This window comes from Leucoraja erinacea, chromosome 21 (assembly GCF_028641065.1).
Source record: "Leucoraja erinacea ecotype New England chromosome 21, Leri_hhj_1, whole genome shotgun sequence".
In the NCBI taxonomy this organism is placed as follows: domain Eukaryota; kingdom Metazoa; phylum Chordata; class Chondrichthyes; order Rajiformes; family Rajidae; genus Leucoraja; species Leucoraja erinaceus.
In genome coordinates, this window is record NC_073397.1 from 1,479,190 (window position 1) to 1,501,958 (window position 22,769).

General features: G+C 46.9%; 1 protein-coding gene across 5 annotated transcripts in view; it reads left to right on the forward strand.

Moving 5' to 3' along the window:
- chd6 (chromodomain helicase DNA binding protein 6) overlaps positions 1 to 20,874 on the forward strand; it is a 186,725-nt gene extending 165,851 nt beyond the window's left edge. For 4 of the 5 annotated variants that reach the window (XM_055651953.1, XM_055651954.1, XM_055651951.1 and 1 more), the window contains 5 exons: positions 2,990 to 3,433; positions 5,772 to 5,960; positions 7,233 to 7,373; positions 11,422 to 11,526; positions 12,350 to 20,874. In XM_055651953.1, the coding sequence (XP_055507928.1) occupies positions 2,990 to 3,433; positions 5,772 to 5,960; positions 7,233 to 7,373; positions 11,422 to 11,526; positions 12,350 to 13,231 (1,761 nt within the window). In that variant the 3' untranslated portion in view covers positions 13,232 to 20,874. The remainder of the gene's footprint in view (positions 1 to 2,989; positions 3,434 to 5,771; positions 5,961 to 7,232; positions 7,374 to 11,421; positions 11,527 to 12,349) is intronic. The other variant, XM_055651952.1, reaches the window with a different exon arrangement.
- Positions 20,875 to 22,769: the final 1,895 nt, after the last annotated feature.

A 22,769-nucleotide genomic window follows, 5' to 3' on the forward strand; every position in this document is an offset into this window, starting at 1 on the left:
CTTGGATATAGCAGGGCCCAGAGGTACGGTAAGGAGGGGTGTTGAGTGATTAGGTAGGAGTCAGGAGCTTTAGCTTCCCTTGGGATGCCCACGAGTCTGATGGATATAGTACCAGAAATATACTGTATAGAGTTGTATGTCACTGAAGGAGACCGTTTGACACCTGACCTAGCACTTCAATTAGACCTACTGCCCTTCCACTTCACCAAAGCCACAGTTTAACCCTTTCAATTCTCTTCTGAAAGTTGCTCTGGAATCCTTTCAGGAGTACAGCTCTGATTTCCTGACGATATGCAGCCATGTTCAGCCAGAAGTGCCGAGTGACTAATCCATCTTTGTCTGGAGATCCCATCGTTACAGAAATCAGTCTGCAGTAAATTCCATTCATTCCACATGGTCTCAAGAAATGGTTGTGAACACTGGATACTGTAAATACTGTCACACCCAACAACATAGAACATACAACAGCACAGGAACACAATATCTGTGTCGAACATGACCACAAGACTAACTCTTATATGCCGCTACATAATACCATTTCCCTGCATATCCATGTGCCTATCCAAAAGTCTCAAAGGACTACAACATCCAGACTGTGGTCCTGAAGACCTGAGCTCCGGAACCTGACTGGTCTCCAGCTAAGCTGTCCCATTGTGTTGGCAATGCAGGCATCGTGCTGACGATGTGCTCAGCAGTGTCCTGTAGAACAGTGGCAGTCGGTTATATCCTGTCCTCCCGTCTCATTTCCATACCGGAAATTGGAGGAACAGCACCTCATATTCCACTTGGGGAGTCTGCATCCTGCGGGCATGAACATTGAATTCTCCCAATTTTGTTAGCCCTTACTGTCTCCCCCAGCCCTCGGGTTCCTCCTCCTTTTTCCTTCCTTCTCCCCGCCACCCCCTATCAGTCTGAAGAAGGGTTTCGGCCCGAAACGTTACCTATTTCCTTCGCTCCATAGATGCTGCTGCACCCGCTGAGTTTCTCCAGCTTTTCTGTGTACCTCCCATCTCAATGATCAGTCATGGTGAAGGGTGATGACAGCGCCTTCCAGTGGCACTCACCAATACTGCTGACCAAAGCCCGCTTTGGGTTTTGTCTGCATCACATGGCTCCAGACTCCCACATCCTGGCAGTGCATTTCCGTTTTGGTGTTTGATAAGCCCCACCTCTCCTCATACAATGCTTTTCCTGTTTACATCCATGCAGAATATTTTAGCATTTCCTTTTATGGATGCTACCAGTCTTTTCCCATTCTCTCTCACTGTGTGTGCTATTTCCTTTCTTGTTTCCCAGCTGAACTTTATGTAATCAGTGCGGTTCGCGTGTGTTAACAGTCTGGCCTCTGACGTTGCTTTTCTCTTTGCACCAAGTCTTTGTGGTCATCCAAGGAGCACTGATTGTACTTACCCTACCCACCTCCTGCATGGGTATGAACAGAGATGTGAGCAGAAACGTCTTTGCCCTGAAAATTCCGGTACACACTTACGCGCTTTCATTCCTCTTTACCTCAGCTCAACATGTTTCCACCCAGTTAACAGTGACCCCTGTTCTACATCCTCCTTCACAACGATATGAAAAGCTATGATCACTACTTCCTTACTATATGTGCTTCTCACAACCCGACTCGTCCTTGGGCAAGTCCAGCAATACTGCCTACCTTGTTGGACCAGGACCATACTTGTCAGTAACATTCTCGCAAGCACACTTCAGGATCACCCGCCACTCTATGCCCTAGTATCATTGCAATCCTAGCCTCCATTGCCACCGAGGTATGGACCTCTCACCAAACATCAGAAGATTAGCTTCCAGCCCCCATCTTGTGCTCTCTTGCCTTGAGTGAAACCCCGAGGGAATAGTGGGAGATGAATTAGAAACTTAAAAAAAAAAAAAAAAAAATTATATTTAAGACATAAGAAACTGTAGATGCTGGAATCTTAAACAAAACAAATAGCAGCGCTGAAGGAACTCAGTGGGTCAGGCAGCATCTGTGGCGGGAAGTGAACAGGTGATATTTTGGGTCAGGACCCTTCTGTCTATCTTCTGTCGATGTCATTTGTCTATTTCCCCTCTACGGAGGTTGCCTGAGCCGCTGAGTTCCTCCAGCACTGCCTTTTGCTCATCATAAGGGAGGTAACTGTCTCTGGTAGAGCTGGGTTTTAGTGTCCTTGCGATGGGGTGGTGAGCTGATGCCTTGAACCACTGCAGTCCTTGTGATGAAGGTACTTACATATGCTCCAAGATAGCAAGTTCCAGGATTTAAATCCAGCAGCAATCGTGATACGTCTAAAAGGCAGAATGTTGTGTGAGTTTCTGCTGCTCCCATTCATGTGTTATCTCTCTCCTGTGCAGTAGTAGGGGCAGCGGGTTGGGCGGTGCTGTCAGAGTAGCCCCGAGCAATGTGCGGTGTGTTCTGTCGATGGCGCAAACTGTGACCATGGTCCATCTTTGCCAGGGTTTTCGGGGGGGGGGGGGAGGGGGGAGTGAATGGTTACTTATTTACGACTAGGTACCTGGCAAGTGGGCTGCTTGTCATGGATGGTCTCACATTTCTCTCATCCAGGCAAGTGGGCAATATTGCAGCACATGTTGACAGGAGATTTCAATGTGCTGGAAAGAGGGAGGTTTCTCTCACCACAGCGGCACCACCTGTTCCTACAGCCACAGTGTGTATGTGACTGGTCCTGTTAAGTTTCTACTTGTTGGTGCCCCACCTGGGCAGTGATAGCAGGGGACCAGGCAGTAACGCCAGGTGTAGGGAAAGGGTCTCAACCCGAAACGTTCCCATGTCCAGAGATGGTTCCTGTCCCTCCGAGTTATTCCTGCTTTTTGTGTCTATTGTAGGTGGTTGGCAGCTGCCTTGTTTGAGACAGCCGGTGTAACGTGGGCTCCATCTCACATGGTTTGCATACAACTGCTGTAGGGTTTCGGCTCTTACTAAGATTGTCATAAATGTTGCTGACACCTTGAAATTCTACTTGGAAAGCAGGAGAGCCTACTTGCATTAACGTTCCCGAGGGATCAGAGGAGGAGAAGGCGGAAGTATGAGTTTGAGACAGATCGAGGTGCAAAGAGGAAGAGCCAGGAGGAGGCTGCCTCCATCCTCACTCATCCGCCTATCATTTTGAATGGATGGCAGGAGACTGCCATGGACCTTTCCAAGGCAGCGGAAGAGGTGCCTGGCTCTGTGCCAGTCATCATCAGTGCGAGCACCCCCAGGCTGAGCTCGCTGGACCCCTCGGCTGCTTTCAGAGCAGATATGGCCGGGATCCTGCAGGCAGGCCTCGTCCATCCCGTCACAGGTCAGGTGATCAACGGCGCCTACAGAGGAGAAGACACCTCGCGCAGAAAGAGAGGACGGAGGAAGAACGTCGAAGGTGTTGATATCCTCTTCATGAAGGAGAAGAAACCAGAGATGTTGGTAGGTTTCAAGGTCAGTTTATTGTCACATGTACTAATTAAGGTACAGTGAAATTCGAATTACCATACAGCTATACTAAAAAATAAGCAACAAGACACACAACTACATAAAAATTAACATAAACATCCACCACAGTGGATTCCCCACGATCCTCACTGTGATGGAAGGCAATAAAGTCCAATCTCCTTCCTCTTTATTCTCTGGGGCAGTCGAACCATCCATAGCCGGCGGTCGAAGCTCCCGTCGGGGCGGTCGAAACTCCTGCGGCTTGGAATTCCCCGATGTCGGTCTCTATCATAGACCGCGGGCTCCGTGATGTTAAAGTCCAGCAGGCTCCCACGGTTGGAGTCCCAAAGACGACCCCCGTTAGGGATCACAAACTCCTTTATGGTGAGTCCCGCGATGGAGCTCCCGGTCGATCTCCAGCAAAGGCCGCCAACTCCACGATGTAAGGCCGCAGTGCGGACGGAGATATGATATGGAAAAAATCGCGTCTCCATCGGAAATTAGAAAAGGTTTCCACCAACTTCCCACCCCCCACATGAAACGAGGTAAAGACCACAAAAAACATACATTTAACACATACAAAACAGACACAAAGATGGAAAGGACAGACATACAGTTGGCTAGTCAGCCATTGCTGGCGCCACCCGCAGTTTGCTCCATAAGACTTAGTTGCAAGAACCATTGGTGCAGGCAGACGGCATCGTCTTGCCCTGGGCAGCGCGCCATTACATCGAGCACTGTCTGGTCTCAGTCCCCTTTGCAGCATGAGTTAAGTTTAGTACAGAGATAGTGTGGAACAGGCCCTTCAGCCCACCAAATCCACACCGACCATTGATCACCCATACATTAGTTATATGTTATCCCACTTTCACATCCTGTAATTTATAGAAGCCAATTTACCTACAAACCTGCACGTCTCTGGATTGTAGCAGGAACCCGGAGCACCCAGAGCAAACCCATGCAATCACAGGGAGGACATACAAACTGCACAGACAGTGCCAGTAGTCAGAATTGAACCCGGGTCTCTACCACTGTGAGGCAGCAACTCTACCGCTGCACCACTGCACTACCGCCACCACTTTGTCTTGCATTAGATTTAGAAACTTGGAACCCCATGCAATAATTCAAAACAAACAATGCGTTGTGAATACATTTAAATTCATTTGTTCAGCCTTGTAACTTTCACCCTCTCCCCCATACGCTTTACTCCTGCACACACTCTTCTTGCTTAAGGCACCCCTTGGTATGGTGCATCTTAGCACCCTGTGCTGTTGGGAGGTGCTGCTGTTTGCTGAGACATTCTCCATCTCGGAGACTAAGAGGTTTGTGTGAGAGTTTAGCTTGATTATTATCCTCGTTCTTTCTGTAAGATTAAATGCAAGAAAATTTAAGTCAGAAAGTTTTTATGTGGAAACTGCTCAATGAATAAAATGATATGTAAATGTATGTGCTTGGTCTGCAGCAAGAGCTTAAGCCATGTTTGGTGAAGTTGTGCACAAATGCAGTGTTTGAAATTGTATCCAGCAGTAAGACAACAGCTGTAGCAACAATTCTTTCTGAATGCCACATGGAGAAAGGGATCATAAGAAGTTTAGGGTTTAGAAATACAGCATGGAAACCAGCCCTTCGGCCCACCGCGTCCACACTGATCACCCATTCACACTAGTTCTATGTTATCCCACTTTCTTGGGTAATTTACAGAGACTAATTAACCTACAGACCCGCACACCTTTGGAATGTGGGAAGGAATCTGGAGGAAACTCACGCGGTCACGGAGAACGTGCAAACGCCACACTGACAGTACCCAAGCTTGAGATCAAAACTGGGTCTCGGGCGTTGTGAGGCAACGGCTCTACCAGCTACGCCACGGTGCTATTGGTAGAGGATGTTTATGAAAACGTTATGCGTTTTCTCCCTCATGCAGCATGGAGGTTAAGAAATTCATAGACGAGAGAGATTCAAATAAAGTAGGGAGCAACTCATTCAGTAACATACAGTCCATACATTTACAATCATAGACTGGAGGTTTGGAGTGGAGATGAGTGATTTGATCAGGCACACTCCAATGCGATAACCTCTGAATATGTCAAGGCAAAAGAGGATATAGTCTTGGAAAGCAACTCGGAGAGAGGAAGATGGAGCTTAAATTCCAGTCAGAATATCCGTGACAATGTAAAGATACGGCAGCTTAGGGCTGAGTGGCTGCCTCCTGGTCCTGATTTGGAGAATGAGAAATTGCAAGTTTCTGGAATGAAAGCTGGCTGTGGGACCGAGCCCAAATGGCACAAGCCTGCAGGGCCGAATGGCTGCATGATTCTCATTAGTGGTTCTGTTTTTAATGAAGGAGAGCGGTCTGTCGAAGCAGCTTTTCTCTGGGGTAGCTCACTCCACCGACAACATGGCCGGCATGATGATTAAACTGCCTCAGGGCAAGCAGCAACTGGGAAACGAGGAGGAAGAGAAAAACAAGAGTCTGATTGAGTGGCTAAGGCAGCATCCCACCTACACCATGGATGTGTCCAACCTGGCTCCCGTGAGTACCTCGTCGTTGTCCCTTCAGGCTGTGCTGTCTCTGAGGAGCCCTGCGGCAACCTGCAAAGGCACTTCATGTGCCCGTGGTCCCCACCTTCTGGGTGAGCATCGTGGTTGGTGGGAGCCACACACGTGGTGATGTAGAGATGCATCACTCGTCCTTCGCTGACAACACTGTGTTTCCACAGTGAATTAGCATGCATCATCTTCATCACTGTGTCCAATAATATCCATTAGAGTCAAGTCAAGTCAAGTTTATTTGTCACATACACATACGAGATGTGCAGGGAAATGAAAGTGGCAATGCTCGCGGACTTTTGTGCAAAAGACAAACAACAAAACAACCAAACAAATTATAAACACAATCATAACACACATATTCTTTTACATAATAAATAATGGAAGGAAAAACGTTCTGTAGCGTTAGTCCCTGGTGAGATAGGCGTTTACTGTCCGAATTGCCTCTGGGAAGAAACTCCTGACCGTAGCAGCTGGAACAGTCCGTTGCAGGGGTGGAAGGGGTCTCCCATGATTTTATTTGCTCTGGAGTTGCACCTCCTGTTGTATAGTTCCTGCAGGGGGGTGAGTGAAGTTCCCATAGTGCGTTCGGCCGAACGCACTACTCTCTGCAGAGCCTTCTTGTCCTTGGCAGAGCAATTCCCAAACCAGATGGTAATGTTCCCGGACAAGATGCTTTCCACCGCCGCTGCGTAGAAGCACTGGAGGATCCTCGGAGACACTCTGAATTTCCTCAATTGCCTGAGGTGGTAAAGGCGCTGCCTTGCCTTACTCACGAGTGCTGAGGCGTGTGATGCCCATGTCATATCCTCAGAGATGTGGACTCCCAGATATTTAAAACAGTTCACCCTATCCACAGGATCCCCATTTATCCTCAATGGAGTGTACGTCCTCGGATGATGTGCCCACGGATAAAGTCCATGATCAGCTCCTTCGTTTTTTTGATGTTCAAGAGGAGGCTGTTGTCCTGGCACCAGAGTGCTAGATCAGCCACCTCCTCCCGGTAGGCCTTCTCATCGTTGTCTGAGATCAGGCCCACCACCACAGTGTCATCAGCAAACTTAAGAGGTGCAGTTGTCTGCTGTTATTAGCCTGCACCACACGAGTAGCTGACTACATTGTCTTGTGGTGCAAGAGGACAGCAGTAACTGTGCAATGGTCATCATCTTAGGAGAGGCAGGAAAGATCTGAAAACGTATTTTCTATCCTGTGCAACATAAGGCTTGACTATCTCATGGTTGTATTTCTGTGGCAGAATTGCACGGCTATTTTACACAGCCTTTCGGAGCGACCAAAACAAAGGAGGCATCGCTGCAAGGATCCTAGTAAACTGGACATCAACTCGCTGACTGGGGAGGAAAGGGTGCCTGTCGTGCATAAGGGAAGTGGAAGGAAGGTAAGATTACGTGGCAGGGCTCAGTCTAAAGCTGAGGTCCTCTCATTGGAGCCTGAACACCTAGAGTCATAGAGTGACACAGTGTGGAAACAGGCCCTTCGGTCAACCTCATCCATGCTTACTCTTAAGTATCTGCGCTGGGACCTCTGCTGTTTGTCAGATATATAAATGACCTAGACGTCAATGTACAGAGGAGGTTTACCAGAATACTGCCTGGATTAGAGGGTTTCAGCTGCAGGGGATGTGTGAAGAGACCTGGATTGAAGAGTCAGAGGTTGAGGGGAGACTTGATAGAAGTATATAAAATGATGAGAGGCATAGATAGGATCGACAGTCTTATTACCCAGGGAGGAAATGTCCAATACCAGAGGGGATGTCTATAATGTGAGAGGGGGAAAGTTTGTTGGCAGGTGTTTTACACAGATGATGGTGGCGGTCTGGAACGCATTGCCTGGGGAGGTGGTGGAGACAGATTCAAGGCTTTTTGAGAATATGGACCATTTTCAGGCAGACGAGATCGGTTCAGCTAGGCATCATGTGCGACACAAACATTGTGGGCTGAAGGGCCCGTTCCTGGGCTGTTTCAATCCCCTTTGCCTGCATTAGGCCCGTATCCCTCTACTCCTTTCCTATCACAAGTACCTGTCTAACCGCCTAATAACATTGTCAATGGACCTGCCTCCACTACATCCCCTGGTAGCTCTGAAAAACTCAACCTTTCAGTCTCCTACGTTCACATGAGAATAAACCCAGCCGATCCAATCTCTCCGCATAACCACAGCACTCCATCCCAGGCAACATACTGGTAAATCTCTTCTGCACCCTTTCTATTGCCAGCACATACTGTACTTTGTGTAGTGTGTCAACTATAATACACAATGCTCTAAGCACAGTCTAGCCAATGTTTTGTTCAACTGCAACATGATGTCCCACCTCTTATACTCAATGCCTCCATCTATGAAGCCTTCTTAACTACCTCATCCACTTATGAGACAATTTCAGGAAGTTAAGAACTTGCACCCCGAGACCTCTCTACAATAATGTTCCTAAAGTCCCTGCCATTTACTCTAGACCTCCTCCTTAGACCTCCCATTGAACCTTCCAAAGTGCATTACCTCACACTTGTCTGGATGGCCATCCTAATCTGCTATCTGAATTTCATAATTCTGTCTATATTATAACATATAACTATTCAAAACTCTCTTTGTGTGTTTGTTTCTTTGTTTGTTTTCATATCTCCTCCAAAACCCGACGCGGTAACGGAGAAATGTTGACATATTCCGGTAGAGATTTACCTCATGAACTCAAAAATCTCCTCAACTGAAAATGTGGTTAATTATTTCCCGAGTTTTTAACTAAAATTGTTTTAAAATATAACTGCTGCACGACACCACAATGCCTTTGATCTTCGCGACCAGCTGTGCAGACTTTCAATGCTCAGCCAGTTACGTGGGTTGAAGCCCGCCAACACGTGATCAAGTCGTCCAGCGCTGTGCTTCTTGAAGTTCAACAACATGGCGGCGGCAGTTGTTATTGCACGAAAGAACGAGCAAGTTCTGCAGATCCCGAGGCCACCGGAGGTCACCGGCTTGCTTTTGAATCTTCTCCATCTCCCCCGCACGATCGTAGAACATGGCAGCGGTGGCCGTTATCGTCACGCGGGGTAGCGAGATGAGAAGGTGGCCCTGGCGGCCATTACTCCCTCTGGGAGAGGCCGTCTATGGAGGCCTGAGATTCCTCCGTTGATCGCAGGAACATGGGGAATCGTGAAGCCTTTACTTCGCTGGTGATCCCGATCTCAACTGTTCGCAGTCGACCTCGCCTGCTCACCGAGTTCAAGTCCGCCCACTCCCTCTCTCTCTCCCCCTTCCTCCCCTCTCCCCCTCCTCAAGCCCTCTCCTCCCCCCCTCCCCTCTCTCCTCCTATCCCCCCTCTCCTCTCCCCTACCCCTCTCCCCTTCCCTCCCCCACTCTTCCCCCCTCTCCCCCTCCATCTCCCACTCCTTCCCCTACCTCTCTCTCTCTACCCCTCTCCCCCCCCCTCCCCATTCTTCTCTCCCCTCCCCCTCCCCCTCTCCCCCCCTCCTCCCCTCCCCCCTCTCTCCCCCCATTCCCCCCTACCCCCTACCCTCCCCCCCCCCCCCCATCCCCCTCTCCCTCCCTCCCCCTCTCCTCCCCCTCGCCCCACCCCTCTTCCCCATCCCCCTCTCCCCCATTTCCCCCCTCTCTCCCCCCCTCCTCCCTCCTCTCCCCGCCTCTCTAACCCCTTCCCCCCCCCTTCTCCATCCCATCTCCACCTTTCCTCCTCCCCTCTCCCCCCCTTCCTCTCCCCCCTTCCCTCCCCCTGCCCCCCCCCCCCCCCCCTACCCCTCTCTCTCCTTCCTCCCACTCTCCCCCCCCCCCCCCGCTCTCTCTCTTTCTCTGCCCCACTCTCTCCCCTCGAGTTAGGGTGGGAATGGGATAAAAGGAGCCAATGAATAATATTAATATAATATCAAGGGGGTTCGTTACTGTGTGTGTGAGATGCCACAGCCCCCCCCCCCCCCCCCCCCCCCCCCCGCGTTGACTGGACGGAACCCTCTACCCTCCCCATCCACCCATCCCCCCCCCCCCCCCCTCTTCCCCCTCCCCACTCTCTCCCCCTCTTCTCTCTCCCCCCCCCTCTCTCCCCTCCTGTATCTCTCCCTCCCCCTCCCACCCCCCTCTGCCCCCCTCCCCACTACCCTCCTCCACCCCCCTCTCACCCTCCTCTACCCCCTCCTCTCCTCCAACTGCCCTCCTCCCCCCCTCTCCCTTCCCCTCCACCCCCCCTTTCTTTCTCCCCCTCCTCTCTAACCCTTCCTCTCTCCCCCTCCTATCTCCCCTCCCCCCTCTCCCTCCCCCTTCCTTCCTCCCTCTCCTCCCTCCCCCCCTTTCACCCTCCTGCGCACCAAGGAATAGAGACCCAACCTACTCAACCTCTCCCTATAGCTCACACCCTCTAGTCCTGGCAACATCCTTGTAAATTTTCTCTCAACCATTTCCAGCTTGACAGTATCTTTCCTAGAACATGGTGCCCAGAACTGAACACAATATTCCAAATGCTGTCTCACCAACGTCTTCTACAACTGCAACATGGCCTCCCAACTTCTATACTCTTTCCCCTATACTCAGGGGGGAGAGAGGAGGGGGTTAGAGAAGGGCTCAACTCGACCTTCAAAGAAGCATGCACCTGCACTCCTAGATCCCTCTGTTCTACATCACTTCCCAGAGGCCTACCTTTCACTGTGTAAGTCCTGCCCTTGTTAGACCTTCCAAAATGCAATACCTGACAAACTATCAGCGTCCCCCTTCCCCAGTTTAGGGCTCTATCTTGTGGGCCAGCTTTATCTCTTTCGCTGATGTCTTGAAGCTTATTGAACCATGGGCACGATGTCTGAAAGTTTCCGCGACAGACACTTCACTTCAGCTAGACAAGAATGTCCTCACCTCTACATCCCAGTCTGTAATGGTTCTCCAGGGACATGGCCTCTGGCAAGCGAACAGGTCTGGGCAAAGGTGGCACTAGCTGTTCGATTCAGCACAAACAAAAACCGTAGGAGAGCGCACGTTTTTTGAAGAATATGATTTATTTCAACTATTATTCTATTATCTGCCAAGCTTTGTCCTGCCGCTTCTCTCTTCCAACTTTCTTTCCTTCACATACAATTATTCTGAAGAAGGGTCTCAACCTGAAACGTTGCTATCCACGTTCTCCAGAAATGCTGCCTGATCTGTTGAGTTTCCCCAGCACTTTTTTTTATACACTCACACCCACAATTCCTTGTTTTTACTTTCTTCAAAACGTACAAGGTGGGGGGAGTCAGGGCTAGGTGAGGTGGGGAGTCAGGGCTAGGTGAGGTGGGGAGTCCGGGCTAGGGGAGGTAGGAGAGTCACAATGAGGGATGGTGGTTGTGGAAAGGTGGTGGTCATGGGATGAGGGAATGGAGGCCACGGTGGATGGGGTCAGTGTGGTAGAGAATTGTGCACCTACACAAATGTCCATGAGGATGTGTCTGTGTGTTTCGCAGCTGGGGGGCGCGATGGCACCGTTGCTGAAGGAGCTGGCAACATGGCTGGACGCAAACCCAGAGTACGCTGTCGCACCCGAGTGGGCGGAAATCGTGAAACACTCGGTAAGTCACTCAGACGTGTGTGTGTGTGCGCTCTCTGGAGGGGGTGGGAAGATGAGACACTTCTCCTGACTTTGTTTGCCGCTTGGTTGTGAATCTTGTAAATTTGCCAAATGTTGTACAGTATCATTAGGATTGGGGGACAGACAAAACATGGTGGGAGATGCTGTTACGCTGCTCCGCTGTTCGATAGCATTGGCTTTGATCTTTCACCTGTACTAACCCCAGATCACTGAAGGACTGCACTCTCAGACTGAAATCCATCCTGAATAAAACACCAACATGCTACTGCCGTCCTCGATTCTGTTGAGTCTATAGGTTTGTGTTCAAGGTCTCCCTGAACACCAACACCATTCAAACTCTCAATTAAATGGCACTCTGGCTTACTCATTATTCCTAGTGGATGACACTTCTCCACATTGTTTTTTTTCAATGTTCCCCTTTCCCATACATGGTGTCACTCTCTCTCCAATCGTAGCCTCCTTGCGCTCTTTTCACACCAAACACTAATACGAGTAGCCTGGAAATATTTACACAATCCTCTCGTTGGCTGAATTCCCAACTCCACCGTGTTAGGTTGATTGCTTCAAGTTGGTTTGATGTTAAAGGCCCAGGAACGTGGAGATAGGAGAGGAGTGACTGTATCCTACAGCTACGTGCAGAATCTTTGTATAGCCCCCATGCCATGATATTATAAACAATACATAAAGTATATAAATCAGGAGTGTCCCTTCTGGTTTACTACTGGTGAGCTTTGAGGTACATCTCTGCCCAGAGTCTTCAGGTGCTGCCACATTCATCTATTACTTTTTGCTTTGGTCTTCAGGGCTTTCTACCGGAGAACAAGTTTGGCCGCATCTTGACGGAGCCCGTGGTGAAAGAGACGGGTGCCAGGAAGCGGGGAAGGAGACCGCGGAGTGAGATGGTCAAACCTGGCGTCCTTATGGGTGACACCACCTCGGCAATGGGACCAATGTTCATGAACGGGCTCATCGCTGGGATGGATCTCGTGAGCCTTCAGAACCTGAGAAACATTCATAACCTTCAGCTGGCCGGGTTGATGGGATTCCCAGCGGGATTTGCTGCTATCCCCTCGGGAGAGGATGGCAAGAACAGCCTGAACATGTTGCCTATGATGCTCCCTGGGATGGCTGGGATGTCGCACGTGTTTGGCGTAGGGGGATTGTTGAACAGCCCATCGATGATGTCAAATACCAGCACTTCATGTACGTCTACGTTGACGACAAGTGTTTCCTCTAAAGCAAATAAAGGCAGCGAACAGCACAGTGGTGCTGCCGAGTCAAGGAAACACGAGGATGGATCTTTGTCAGGGGAGAAACCAGGTCCGAGTTCATCTTTCCCTGACTCTGGAGAAGCCAGAGTCACCACCAGCAATGCGTTACCCATCAACCCATTCCTGCTGCACAGTATGCCTGCTGGATTAATATACCCTTCCATGTTCCTTCCGCACGGTGTTGGCATGGCAATGCCTGGCTTTGCACACTCTGAGGGAGACACCACTGGAAGCCCAAAGAAGAAGAGGAAGAAAGCCAAGGACGAGGCTGCAACTGAGGGAACTGAACCCTGCCCACAGCTCATAAACGTTGAGGAGAGCATGAGAAATTCAACAGACTTCACTGCCGTACAGGACAGTTCTGTGCAGGAAACTCAGAAAAACTCTGTAGATGGTACCCAGAATGCCGAGTAGAATTTCTATTTACTTTTAGGTCAACTTTAGATTTTCTTGATTTAAAATTTTAAACCATGTTTATGACCCCTTCCTGCCTCGAACTGTTCTCTTCTCCACACCTCCTACACCCCCCCACCACCAATCCTCCTCTCCACTCACACTGTGTGGGGTTAGGAATCTAAAGCAGTTGTGTTGAAATACACTGAGGTTGCTTTAATGGTCAATTTTAATTGGTGACCGCATTCTCCATAGCACAAACTACGCTTTGATTGTTGCTTCAGAGATTATGGGGGACAAGTAACGGGGATGGGAGGAGAGAGAGTAGGAAGGCAAAAATGTCCTGATTTTTCACCACATAGATATCACTCAAGGGGGGCCATCAACAGTTACTTGATGCCTCTTGCTCTAAGCTCTAGTTTTGTCAGTATTCACCTTACTTTTTTTGTAATACACTGGTCTCAGGAGAGGAGGGAGGAATCTGCCAGTTGAACTCTCCCTGGCTGGTGAGATTGAAAGAGTTCTATGTGCTTGTCCTGCCTTTCCACAGTACCAGTGGCCTGTTGGTTAGTCTGTTCTCTAATTGTGCTGTGGCTTTGTGCTGCAGTTCAGGAAACTCTTTCTAGGAGTTGCATACACCACACAATAGCTGTTCCACTCTCTCTTCTGTTAGTACTGATTGGAGCATTTGATGTTGGGAGAAAGGATGAGGAGAATAAAGATCACTACCGTGACCCTTCTTCAGAACGAATCCCCTTGAAAAGTTTGCAAATTAGACTTTTAAAAGATACCTTGTCCGCAACGATTTTACAGCAAAGCATGTACAGAATTGTACTTTCTCTGAATTAAGGAACCAGTTAAAAAACTCAGTGACAAACGGAGGGGAGTGGTGTTGCAATCTCAGCATGGCGCACACACAAACCAAGATCTGGTGAGAGTGAGCTTGTAGCCCTGTATGACACACAGATCAGCAGGTTATGTTAAGCCAAGCAGATGTAAATACTGGTGCTAATCTATAAAGGTACATTGATGCCGTAAAACTCCAAATATAGATTAGTTGCTTTTAGTAAATACAGAGATGCCGGAAGTACGCAATAGGTTGGATGGCAGCTATGGAGAAAAAGTAAAATAGTTACTGTTTCAGATCTGTGGCTCTCATGAGTTCTCTAGAAAAGTCATTACCCTGAAACAGGAACTCTTCTCTCCCCATAGTTGCTGCCTGATCTGCTGAGTGTTTGCTGCATTTGCTGGTTTGGTCTCTGATTTAATCTGCAGTGTTTTGCGTTTCCAGTAGTTGCTAGTGACTATTTCTCGCTAAACTTGCTGAGGAACTGACAAGGTATTTTCCCGATATCACGCCTTGCTTTTGTCTGCTGTCGGCAGCCAGAATCCGTATCAGTTCTGTCTGCTCATCTTGTCCGTGTGTCAGCAGGCTGGTGCTCAGTAACCAGACCTGCCAAAAGTCCCATCTCCCTTCCCCGTCACACACCTCCACCCTCTGCACCAAATCTTCTCAGACGATGTGACACATTTTGGTAGTATTGCCAGCACCTATAGTGAGGTGTTGGGACACTGGTTTCCCTGTAGCAAGAAGATTCTGAATCGTACTGTAGCAGTTCTGTGTAATTATAAAATTAAATACACAGTGGGTGTGTGAATGGAAGATGAGGTTGTCTGTTACTGTATGACACTTGTTTTTTGTATTTTAGTTGTTTTATGAGGGGTGGGAAGGGAGCCAAATTATAATCAAGTATTTTCTGCCTTTATTTTGCCTTTAGTTTAGTTAGTAAATTGTTGTTATTGATTTTTAAACAAAAAACTTTTAAAAGGATCACTGAAGACCAATTTTCTTGATGACTCTTTCTGAATCTAATCCATTACAAGTTGGTCTCTTGTTTCAGAGTGGGTGGCAATGTATAACCCTCGTAACTTGCTGGAACACTGGGAAGATGGCCTGGGTTAGTATTATTTGTTAAAATGCCCCTGTTCTCTGCTCCACAACCTCCCACCTTCCAACATGTAGCTCAGAAGATGGCGGAATGCAAGCGGTGTAATTATGGCTAATGAACAGAAAGGAATATCCTATAAAGAAGTGATATCACGGTGGCAGCGTGCATTGAAAGAGTCTCTCACTCCAGCCCCTTCCCCTTGACCCAGGCTTTGCTGCTTTGACCATACCAGCAGGTGGACACTGGCTTCAGTGCAGCCGGGCACAGTCCCCTGTGCAGGTCCCATGACAGCTCGGAGATTACGTTTTTTGTTGATGGTTTATTTCCAAAGTGAATATCAAGTTTTGAAGTATTCAACGTTTACTGTCCACTGAAGTTTTTTTTTAAAAAGCAAAAGTTGTTTTTCACTTTCTTTACTGTTACAACCTTGCATAACTTATGGTTTTGTGCCGAGGTCCAAATGTTGAGTCATATATTTCGTTACTACATTATTTATTCATCTGTTGAATGTCTGTTTTTTTATTGTAATTATTCTGAATCACTAACTATGAAATTCTGTCCTGTTTTTTTTTTTAACCTTGAAATGCAAGCAAATAGTCTTTGATGTTTGCACAGTGTATTCAGCAGTTTGAAAACTTTAGATAATTTCCAAAATCTTTAATTGGAGATGCTTTCCAAAGATGCACTGTGTTTATTGAGGCGGTGTCCCATCTGTTTGTCTGCACTTGGTCTTTATGATACACATCACTTTGCGGAGAAAAGTACAGTGCATCTGGTCTTGTATTATGCAAAGTTGCTCTCTGTTTGTGATATAAAGCAGCAATGAACCCGTACATTTTCCTGGAAATTCTACAAACAATAATGGTGGATGTAGATCTGATTGTTATATAGCCCACAAATGATGCTGCTTTGTTAAAATTTGACAGCTAGGTTGCGGGGGGGGGGGGGAGAATTAAAGATGTCAAAAGTGGGGTGACGTAAACAATATTTTACCACTCCACCCAGCAGCTTTGTTGCATCTTGTTGCAGTTGCCCATCCCATCTGTTGCTTATTGAATTTGTAGCTGAACCTGCTTAATTTTACATCATGTTAATACAAGTGTAGAGAGCAAGCATTCTGCATCGAGCAAAGGGAAGCCTATTTCACACAGATGGCTGTGAAGGGAGGCAAACACGGCTTGAATTAGTTAACCTTTTAAGATATTTTTGAAGTAGTTTTGAAGTCACTTGAGACATAATTTGTGTATTATTGTACCAGGAGATGAAGGACTAAACTCAGTGTCACTCAGATCCTGGTTTGATGCTGAAACCTTCAGTGGTACATTATTGTCACATGTACCTAAGTACAGTGAATATATTTTTTGCAGCGGCTCAGTGCCTTCCTACTGTGCAGGAAGAGCAAAGTTCAGGTTAGGCTCTACTTGTCATTCACGCCTTCAAGGGGTTGATGAAAGGGACTCTGGTGGAGTCCTGGATGCAGACAGCTTCCTTAATTCCAGATTAATTTAAATAAAAGCTTTAAAAATGACCAGGGAGCCAGTGTCTTTCAATGGAGGAGTTAAAAGAGCCTTTGTGAGATGGCATTGCACTGAGCCCTGGCAAGCACATTGTAACAGTACTCATTGATGGCTAAAATAATAAATTAGCATCAAATGTCAGTGATTACACTGGAGTAGGTGGCAGTGTAGACCCACAGAGCATCTGTTGACCATTGCTGGACCGGAATACAGCACCTCTCCGTGAACGTGCTGCAGAACTGACTCCTACCACACAACCTACAGGCTCCTCTTTCCCTCTCTAGCCTCTAACAATGCTATCCTATCAGCATGATTTCCAAACAAAATATTTTGAAGAGAGGACCTTGAAGTTGACCATCCGTTTTGCAATGCCTTTGCTTCTTTCTTCCTCTTTCTTGGCCTCCACTCAGACTCATCCCCTAGTAAAGTCAGGACACAATCAGAATAGGACACAAACTCCGGAGGACATGGACAGGAAACGTTTTGGGTTGGGATCCTTCTTCAGATGGATTGTGGCAGAGGGAGAAAGCTGGAAGAGGGGTTGGGGTGGGACAGAGTCTGGCAAGTGATGGGTTGATACAGGTGAGAGGGGCTTTTAAGTTCCAACTCTCTCCCCCTCTACCACAATGAGTCTGAAGAAGGGTCCCGACCCGAAATGTGGACTGCTCATGTTCTCTAGAGATGCCGCCTGACCCGCTGAGTTACTCCAGCACTTGGTGTATTTTTCTATGTAAACCAGCACCTGTTGTTACTTGTGTCCACACAAACAGAAGAGACCATTCTAGCCTCAAACCAGTTCTGCAATTTACTTACATCAGGGGTCGGCAACCTACGGCCCCCGGGCCGAATGCGGCCTGTAACCAAAAATCATCCGGCCCGCAGGCGGATTTGTTTTTCACGTGATCATACGGAGCGCGGCCGAGCGCTGAGCTGTGGCTGTACTGCATCCTGCGCAAAGCCGTGATTTGATGCCTGCAATCCGGGGCGGGATGGGGCTGGATCCATGTTTACACGTGATATATGTGGCATGCCATCCGCTCACAGACATGCGTCCCGGCCCCTATGCAGAACAAGGTTGCCGACCCGACTCAGATGCTTTCATCCACTCTTCTTACCAGACTTTGCTGATAAATTCTATCATCAAGTGATAAACCACCATATCTGTGGTTCCCTAATTTGTGCTTTTGTTAAATAATGGAGTAACATTTGCAATTTTCCAGTCAAAAAGCATAATTCTTGCAGCTTTGGAAAATTACGGCGGTGGGTTAGTCTTGAGTCAGGAAAGACAGACCTCAATAGACTTTACTTTCAACATCCAATGAAAATTCCATATAGCAGACTAGAAAACCAATTATCAAGAATTGTTAGATGTGGTTGCTGGTTACTGAAGCAAGATGCAACACTTCTTGTGGTGAACTTTCGCCCTAATGGACCTCCCAAGCATCAAAAAAATCTAAATTTTTAATTCATTGGGCTACCATTGCGTGCAAAAAATGGTGCAAATCCACTCTTAATCATTCAGTCTAACTGAGGGAGATATTGTTCAAATTGGTTCTGAGCATAGTCTATATGGCTTGAGCAGACCAATAAATGGGAGTTGTCATTTTATAACATGATAGCTTTTATTGTGCAGTGCCCTGCGCAGACTTTTCCATTTCCTGTTACAAGACTTAACACTAAAAACTTAGCAAAGAGGAAAAAAGTGAAAGCTTTGAAAACCATTCCTGTTTGCAGATAAGCCCTATAGTTATCTATGTAATAATGTGTTTTTTTAAATAAAAAAATGAATTTTGCTAATTTGATGCAGGGAGCCACTTTGTCAAGACTGGTCAGGATGGATCCTTTTACTTGAACACAGCAAAGTAATGTCACAAAATTAATATTGTGGGATTCAGTTCCTGTCTAAGGAGCACATTTCAAGTGTTGTGGGAAAATAACCTCAGTTCATCATTTTGTTTTTGCTCTCTATGGTAAATTGACCAAATGCTGATTGAACCAACAATTAGGTACCAGTGAAGGAATTGTGAGGATGCAACGTGTCAATTAGCAGAACCAGACCAGGGTGAATAATTTGCAGTGGTTTAAAGTTGTGTTTGGAACAAGTTACATTTCTACTGCAAGGCAAGCTGTATATTATGAGAAAATGAGCACAAATTGAGAATGGGAAGAATGGGCTACATATCACAAGGCCAGACCTTTTGTAAATATAAATATACTTGACATTCTTTATTTAAAATGCAGAGGGACTCTTTAGAGAATTATAGCAATAAATTAGAGAACTGTTATGTGTTGTATAAAGAATTTGTGAAGTATATTTCTGTTCCTCTGTTCATTTCAGCAGGCTTTGTTTTGTAATGAGGCCACTGTAGAATAATGAGTAAAAAGAAAAAAATTAAAAATACTTTAGAACTGCTTAGACACAATGACAGTGGAAAGTGAAACTAGACTGTGTAGTTTCTTCTATTTATCCTTTTAATTTGAGTTTTACTTTTTTATAGGTATTCCTTTTGTGTAATTTATATATAGGTGTACAGACTATATGCTGATCACTGGTTCCAAGCAGTTTCCCTTTAAGAACTGTTTTTAGTTTTGATGTACCAATTTTGTTTGGATCAGATGGCAGCACTGAAAGATAAGCCCTCTTGTAGACCGACCCACTTAAATCAATGATTTTAAATGTTTCAGTGTTCATGAAAGGTATGTGTGTTCTTGTTACCTTGTGCTACCTAGACCCAGAAATAGCTGGAAGAGCCAGAGTTAATTTCTAACTGCACCTTGTGGTTTGCTTATTGGTTTTGAGGAGGGGTGGAAAATGAGTCAGACTTTTCATGTGAAGCTGGAATATAAATCTTCAACCCTTTTGCAAGCATTGCATGGCACTGGAGAACACATCACTGCAGCAATTACCTGAATGTTGCCTTTTTCCAAATGCACCTGTTTCACAACCCCTCCACACTGCGGTTGGTCTGCGTATTTATACTCAGACCTGAGCTGATGTTCCATAAACCAAAGGCTAGCAGTGACAGTGGAGCTCCTCGCACAACGTCACCCCTCCCACACTTTGGTTTCCAACAAAATGGCTTCTCTTCTCTATTTACCACCCTGCCCCAAAAATTGAGTTTGGACCTCGAGGTGTGAAAAGGGCATCACCTGTAGGTTTTTTTTAATCGGTCGAGCATTTCCAGTAACCTGGCTTTAGGTATAAACTGTTCAGTGATGATTCAAGCACTGTGTTTATTCACTTTTGTTTCCACTGTTGTTTCCATTGTGTTGGAAACAGATTAAAATTTAACTATCAATAAAAGAAAAGATAAATGGAAGTTGATAACTTTTATATTTTAGATGTCTTAATTTCTGGTTAGTATATGCTGTTTGTGATGTACAGCTGTTCGAAAGACCATATTGTTGCGATCTTCGAAACGTGTGCCTCCATTGTCTGATGGGTTATCGTCAGATCCACTAAACTCTGCTTACGCGCCCAGAGGTGGTCAGCTGAAGCTGCCTGTATTAAACAAAGAAATGTACTGCCTGTTTTCCCAAATCAATAATTTAGATATCTGGAGATTAACTGGGGATGAGTAACCAGACTTTTGCTTATCCTGCCAATTTATCTCTGGTTGTCATGGTTGGTCAGGGTCCATGAACAAGTGTGTGGCCAGGATTGTTCTGGCATGACAGCTGTATGGCATAGGAAGGGGAATCAAATAGCACATTGCCATGACAGTTGTCAGACAAATTCTGCCTAATTTAGCTTTACACTCTTGTGATAGGATGATTTCCAAATCCTACCAAGCATGAGAGATTGTTTCGCCATCCTGCAACCCCTCCCCAATGGACCTAGTCCATCAGTTGGAGCTGGCTTCCAAATGTAGGAGCATCTCGGCATTGGGTGTGAAGTGTGTGTAATGCAAGGTTCCTGTTGCAATCAAGGCTTCTTCCAATTGTGTTTGCCCATGTCTCCACAAATAGCATCATGGCTCGGGATTCTCTCTGCTCTTCAGTCTTTTACCAGTTTCCTGTTCTTAAGATTAAGCCTTAGAAGACATTGTTTTCAAATTTAGTTGCAATACTACGCTAAGTACTGAATACCTCATTTATTTTGTAACAGTATCCCCAGTTCTACTGATATGATTGCTCTTGTATCCTAATCCTGTACCTGACTTGTTGAAAGCCTCAATAAAATGTTAACATCCTGGTATAGAGCAGTGTTGGTGTTAGCTCATGTGAGAGTTTCCATCCTGTTTGCTCCATACATGAATACCTGAAGACCAATTTTTAGGGGTGGTACACAAAAATGCTGGAGAAACTCAGCGGGTGCATCTATTTTTAGGGGTGTTTGTGTTTGAGATTGACTAATTTTAGTGTTACACATATTAGGCACTGTTTGTGATCAGTCTCTCCAGCAGTAGCCCTTAACATGAAATGGCCAAGTTTTCTACTTGGTGGTACTGACTGTTCTTTTGTTCACTACTTGAAAATAACGAATGACTTTGGGAGACTAATTACCCTGAATATAATGATTATAGTTTTAACATAAACAGTGGGAATTTTTGTCTCTGGCAAGGCATCTACAGACAGCTGCCTAGCTTGGAATATATCTGCTTGAAATAGAATATTCCTGAACATTACTCTGCCCTGTCAATTTTTTTAAATTGTAACATACTAATTTGCACAAAAAATGCCATTATGATCTCGACCCTAGGTTACTGCCTCTGATGGCTAATTAACTTTTGGCATCATAATCCATGTACATGCTCTAACATGTGATCGGTATTAAATGGTGTAAGGACAGTATTTTAAATAATACTGCTCTTTAATTGCATTTGGATATGAATATGCCATTTAACCCTGAGTCCATTCTGCTGTTGTCAGATCATGGGATTACACCATTGTACATTTGTTCCATCTCCATTGATATCATTGGCTAATAAAAACCCATCCTTTCCATCTCTCAGATTTGAATTGATCTATCAATGACCATCGACGGATTTTTACTTTAATATGTTAAAACTTTCACTGAGTTTGCATTTTGAAACTGATTGGGTTTCATGCAGATATTATGCTTTTCAGATTGTAATTGAGTCTGGGTGTCTTAAATATGAAGGTATGAGGTATTGATATTAAGGAGAGGGCTTTCACGTTATGAAATTCAGAACCGCTAAAAAGCATAATTATCTCAAGCTCAATCCCAGCTCAGGAAGAGTTCTTATCCGACCACTGTGAGCAACTGGTGATGGGACAACTCAGTCAGTACACAATCCCCACCAACCTCTCATACTCTTGCTCAATCACCCTAGCCCCACATACTGCTACCTGCTCCCCCACATTGTGTGTCCTCCTTCTCCACCTCGCGTTCACTCCTCCACCCCTGGCCCCCTCTCCTCAACCCCTGCCCCCACCTTCACTCCTGCTCCTTTTCCCCTCCTCCTCTTTCTGCCTCCTCCACTGTGTCTCTCTTTACCCCCCCTCGCCCAGTTCTCTCCCCACCTGCCTTCTCCCCCTCGCTTCCCATCCCCCCCCTCGTCCCTTCCCTTCTCCCCTCCCCCCGTCCCATCCCTTTCCCTCTCCCCTTTCTCGTCCCTTCCCCCCCTCCTCGACCTTCCCGGTCTCGTCCCCTCCCTCCCCTTCTCGTCCTCTCCCCTTCCCCCCCCTCGTCCCCTCCTCCTCCCCCCCCCCCCTCGTCCCTTCCTTCCCCCCTGCCCTTTCACCCCCCCTTCTCGTCCCCCCCCCCCCCCCCGTCCCTCCCCCCCTCCTCGTCGTTCCCCCCTCTGCCCCTTGTCCTGTTCCCACCCCATCCACTGACCCTCTCTCTCCCCACTCTGCCCTCACCCAGACTACATTTCCCGGCATACGCCACAGAAAGTAGTCCGGGAGGCCGCCCCTCCACCGTTATTTTACCCACTCCGCCCTCGCGTTCACTCAGACCATCACGTCAAAGGCCGTGAACAGTTGAGTTAAATGTTGAGCTGGAATGAAAGGTGCGTGAGACACTGGGTCACAGAGGCACTGCACTGTACTGTACTGTACGAGTGTACTACTGTACAGGGTGGCTGGGCTGGGCTGGGCCGGCGGCGGAAGGCTCTCCCCGGGGCA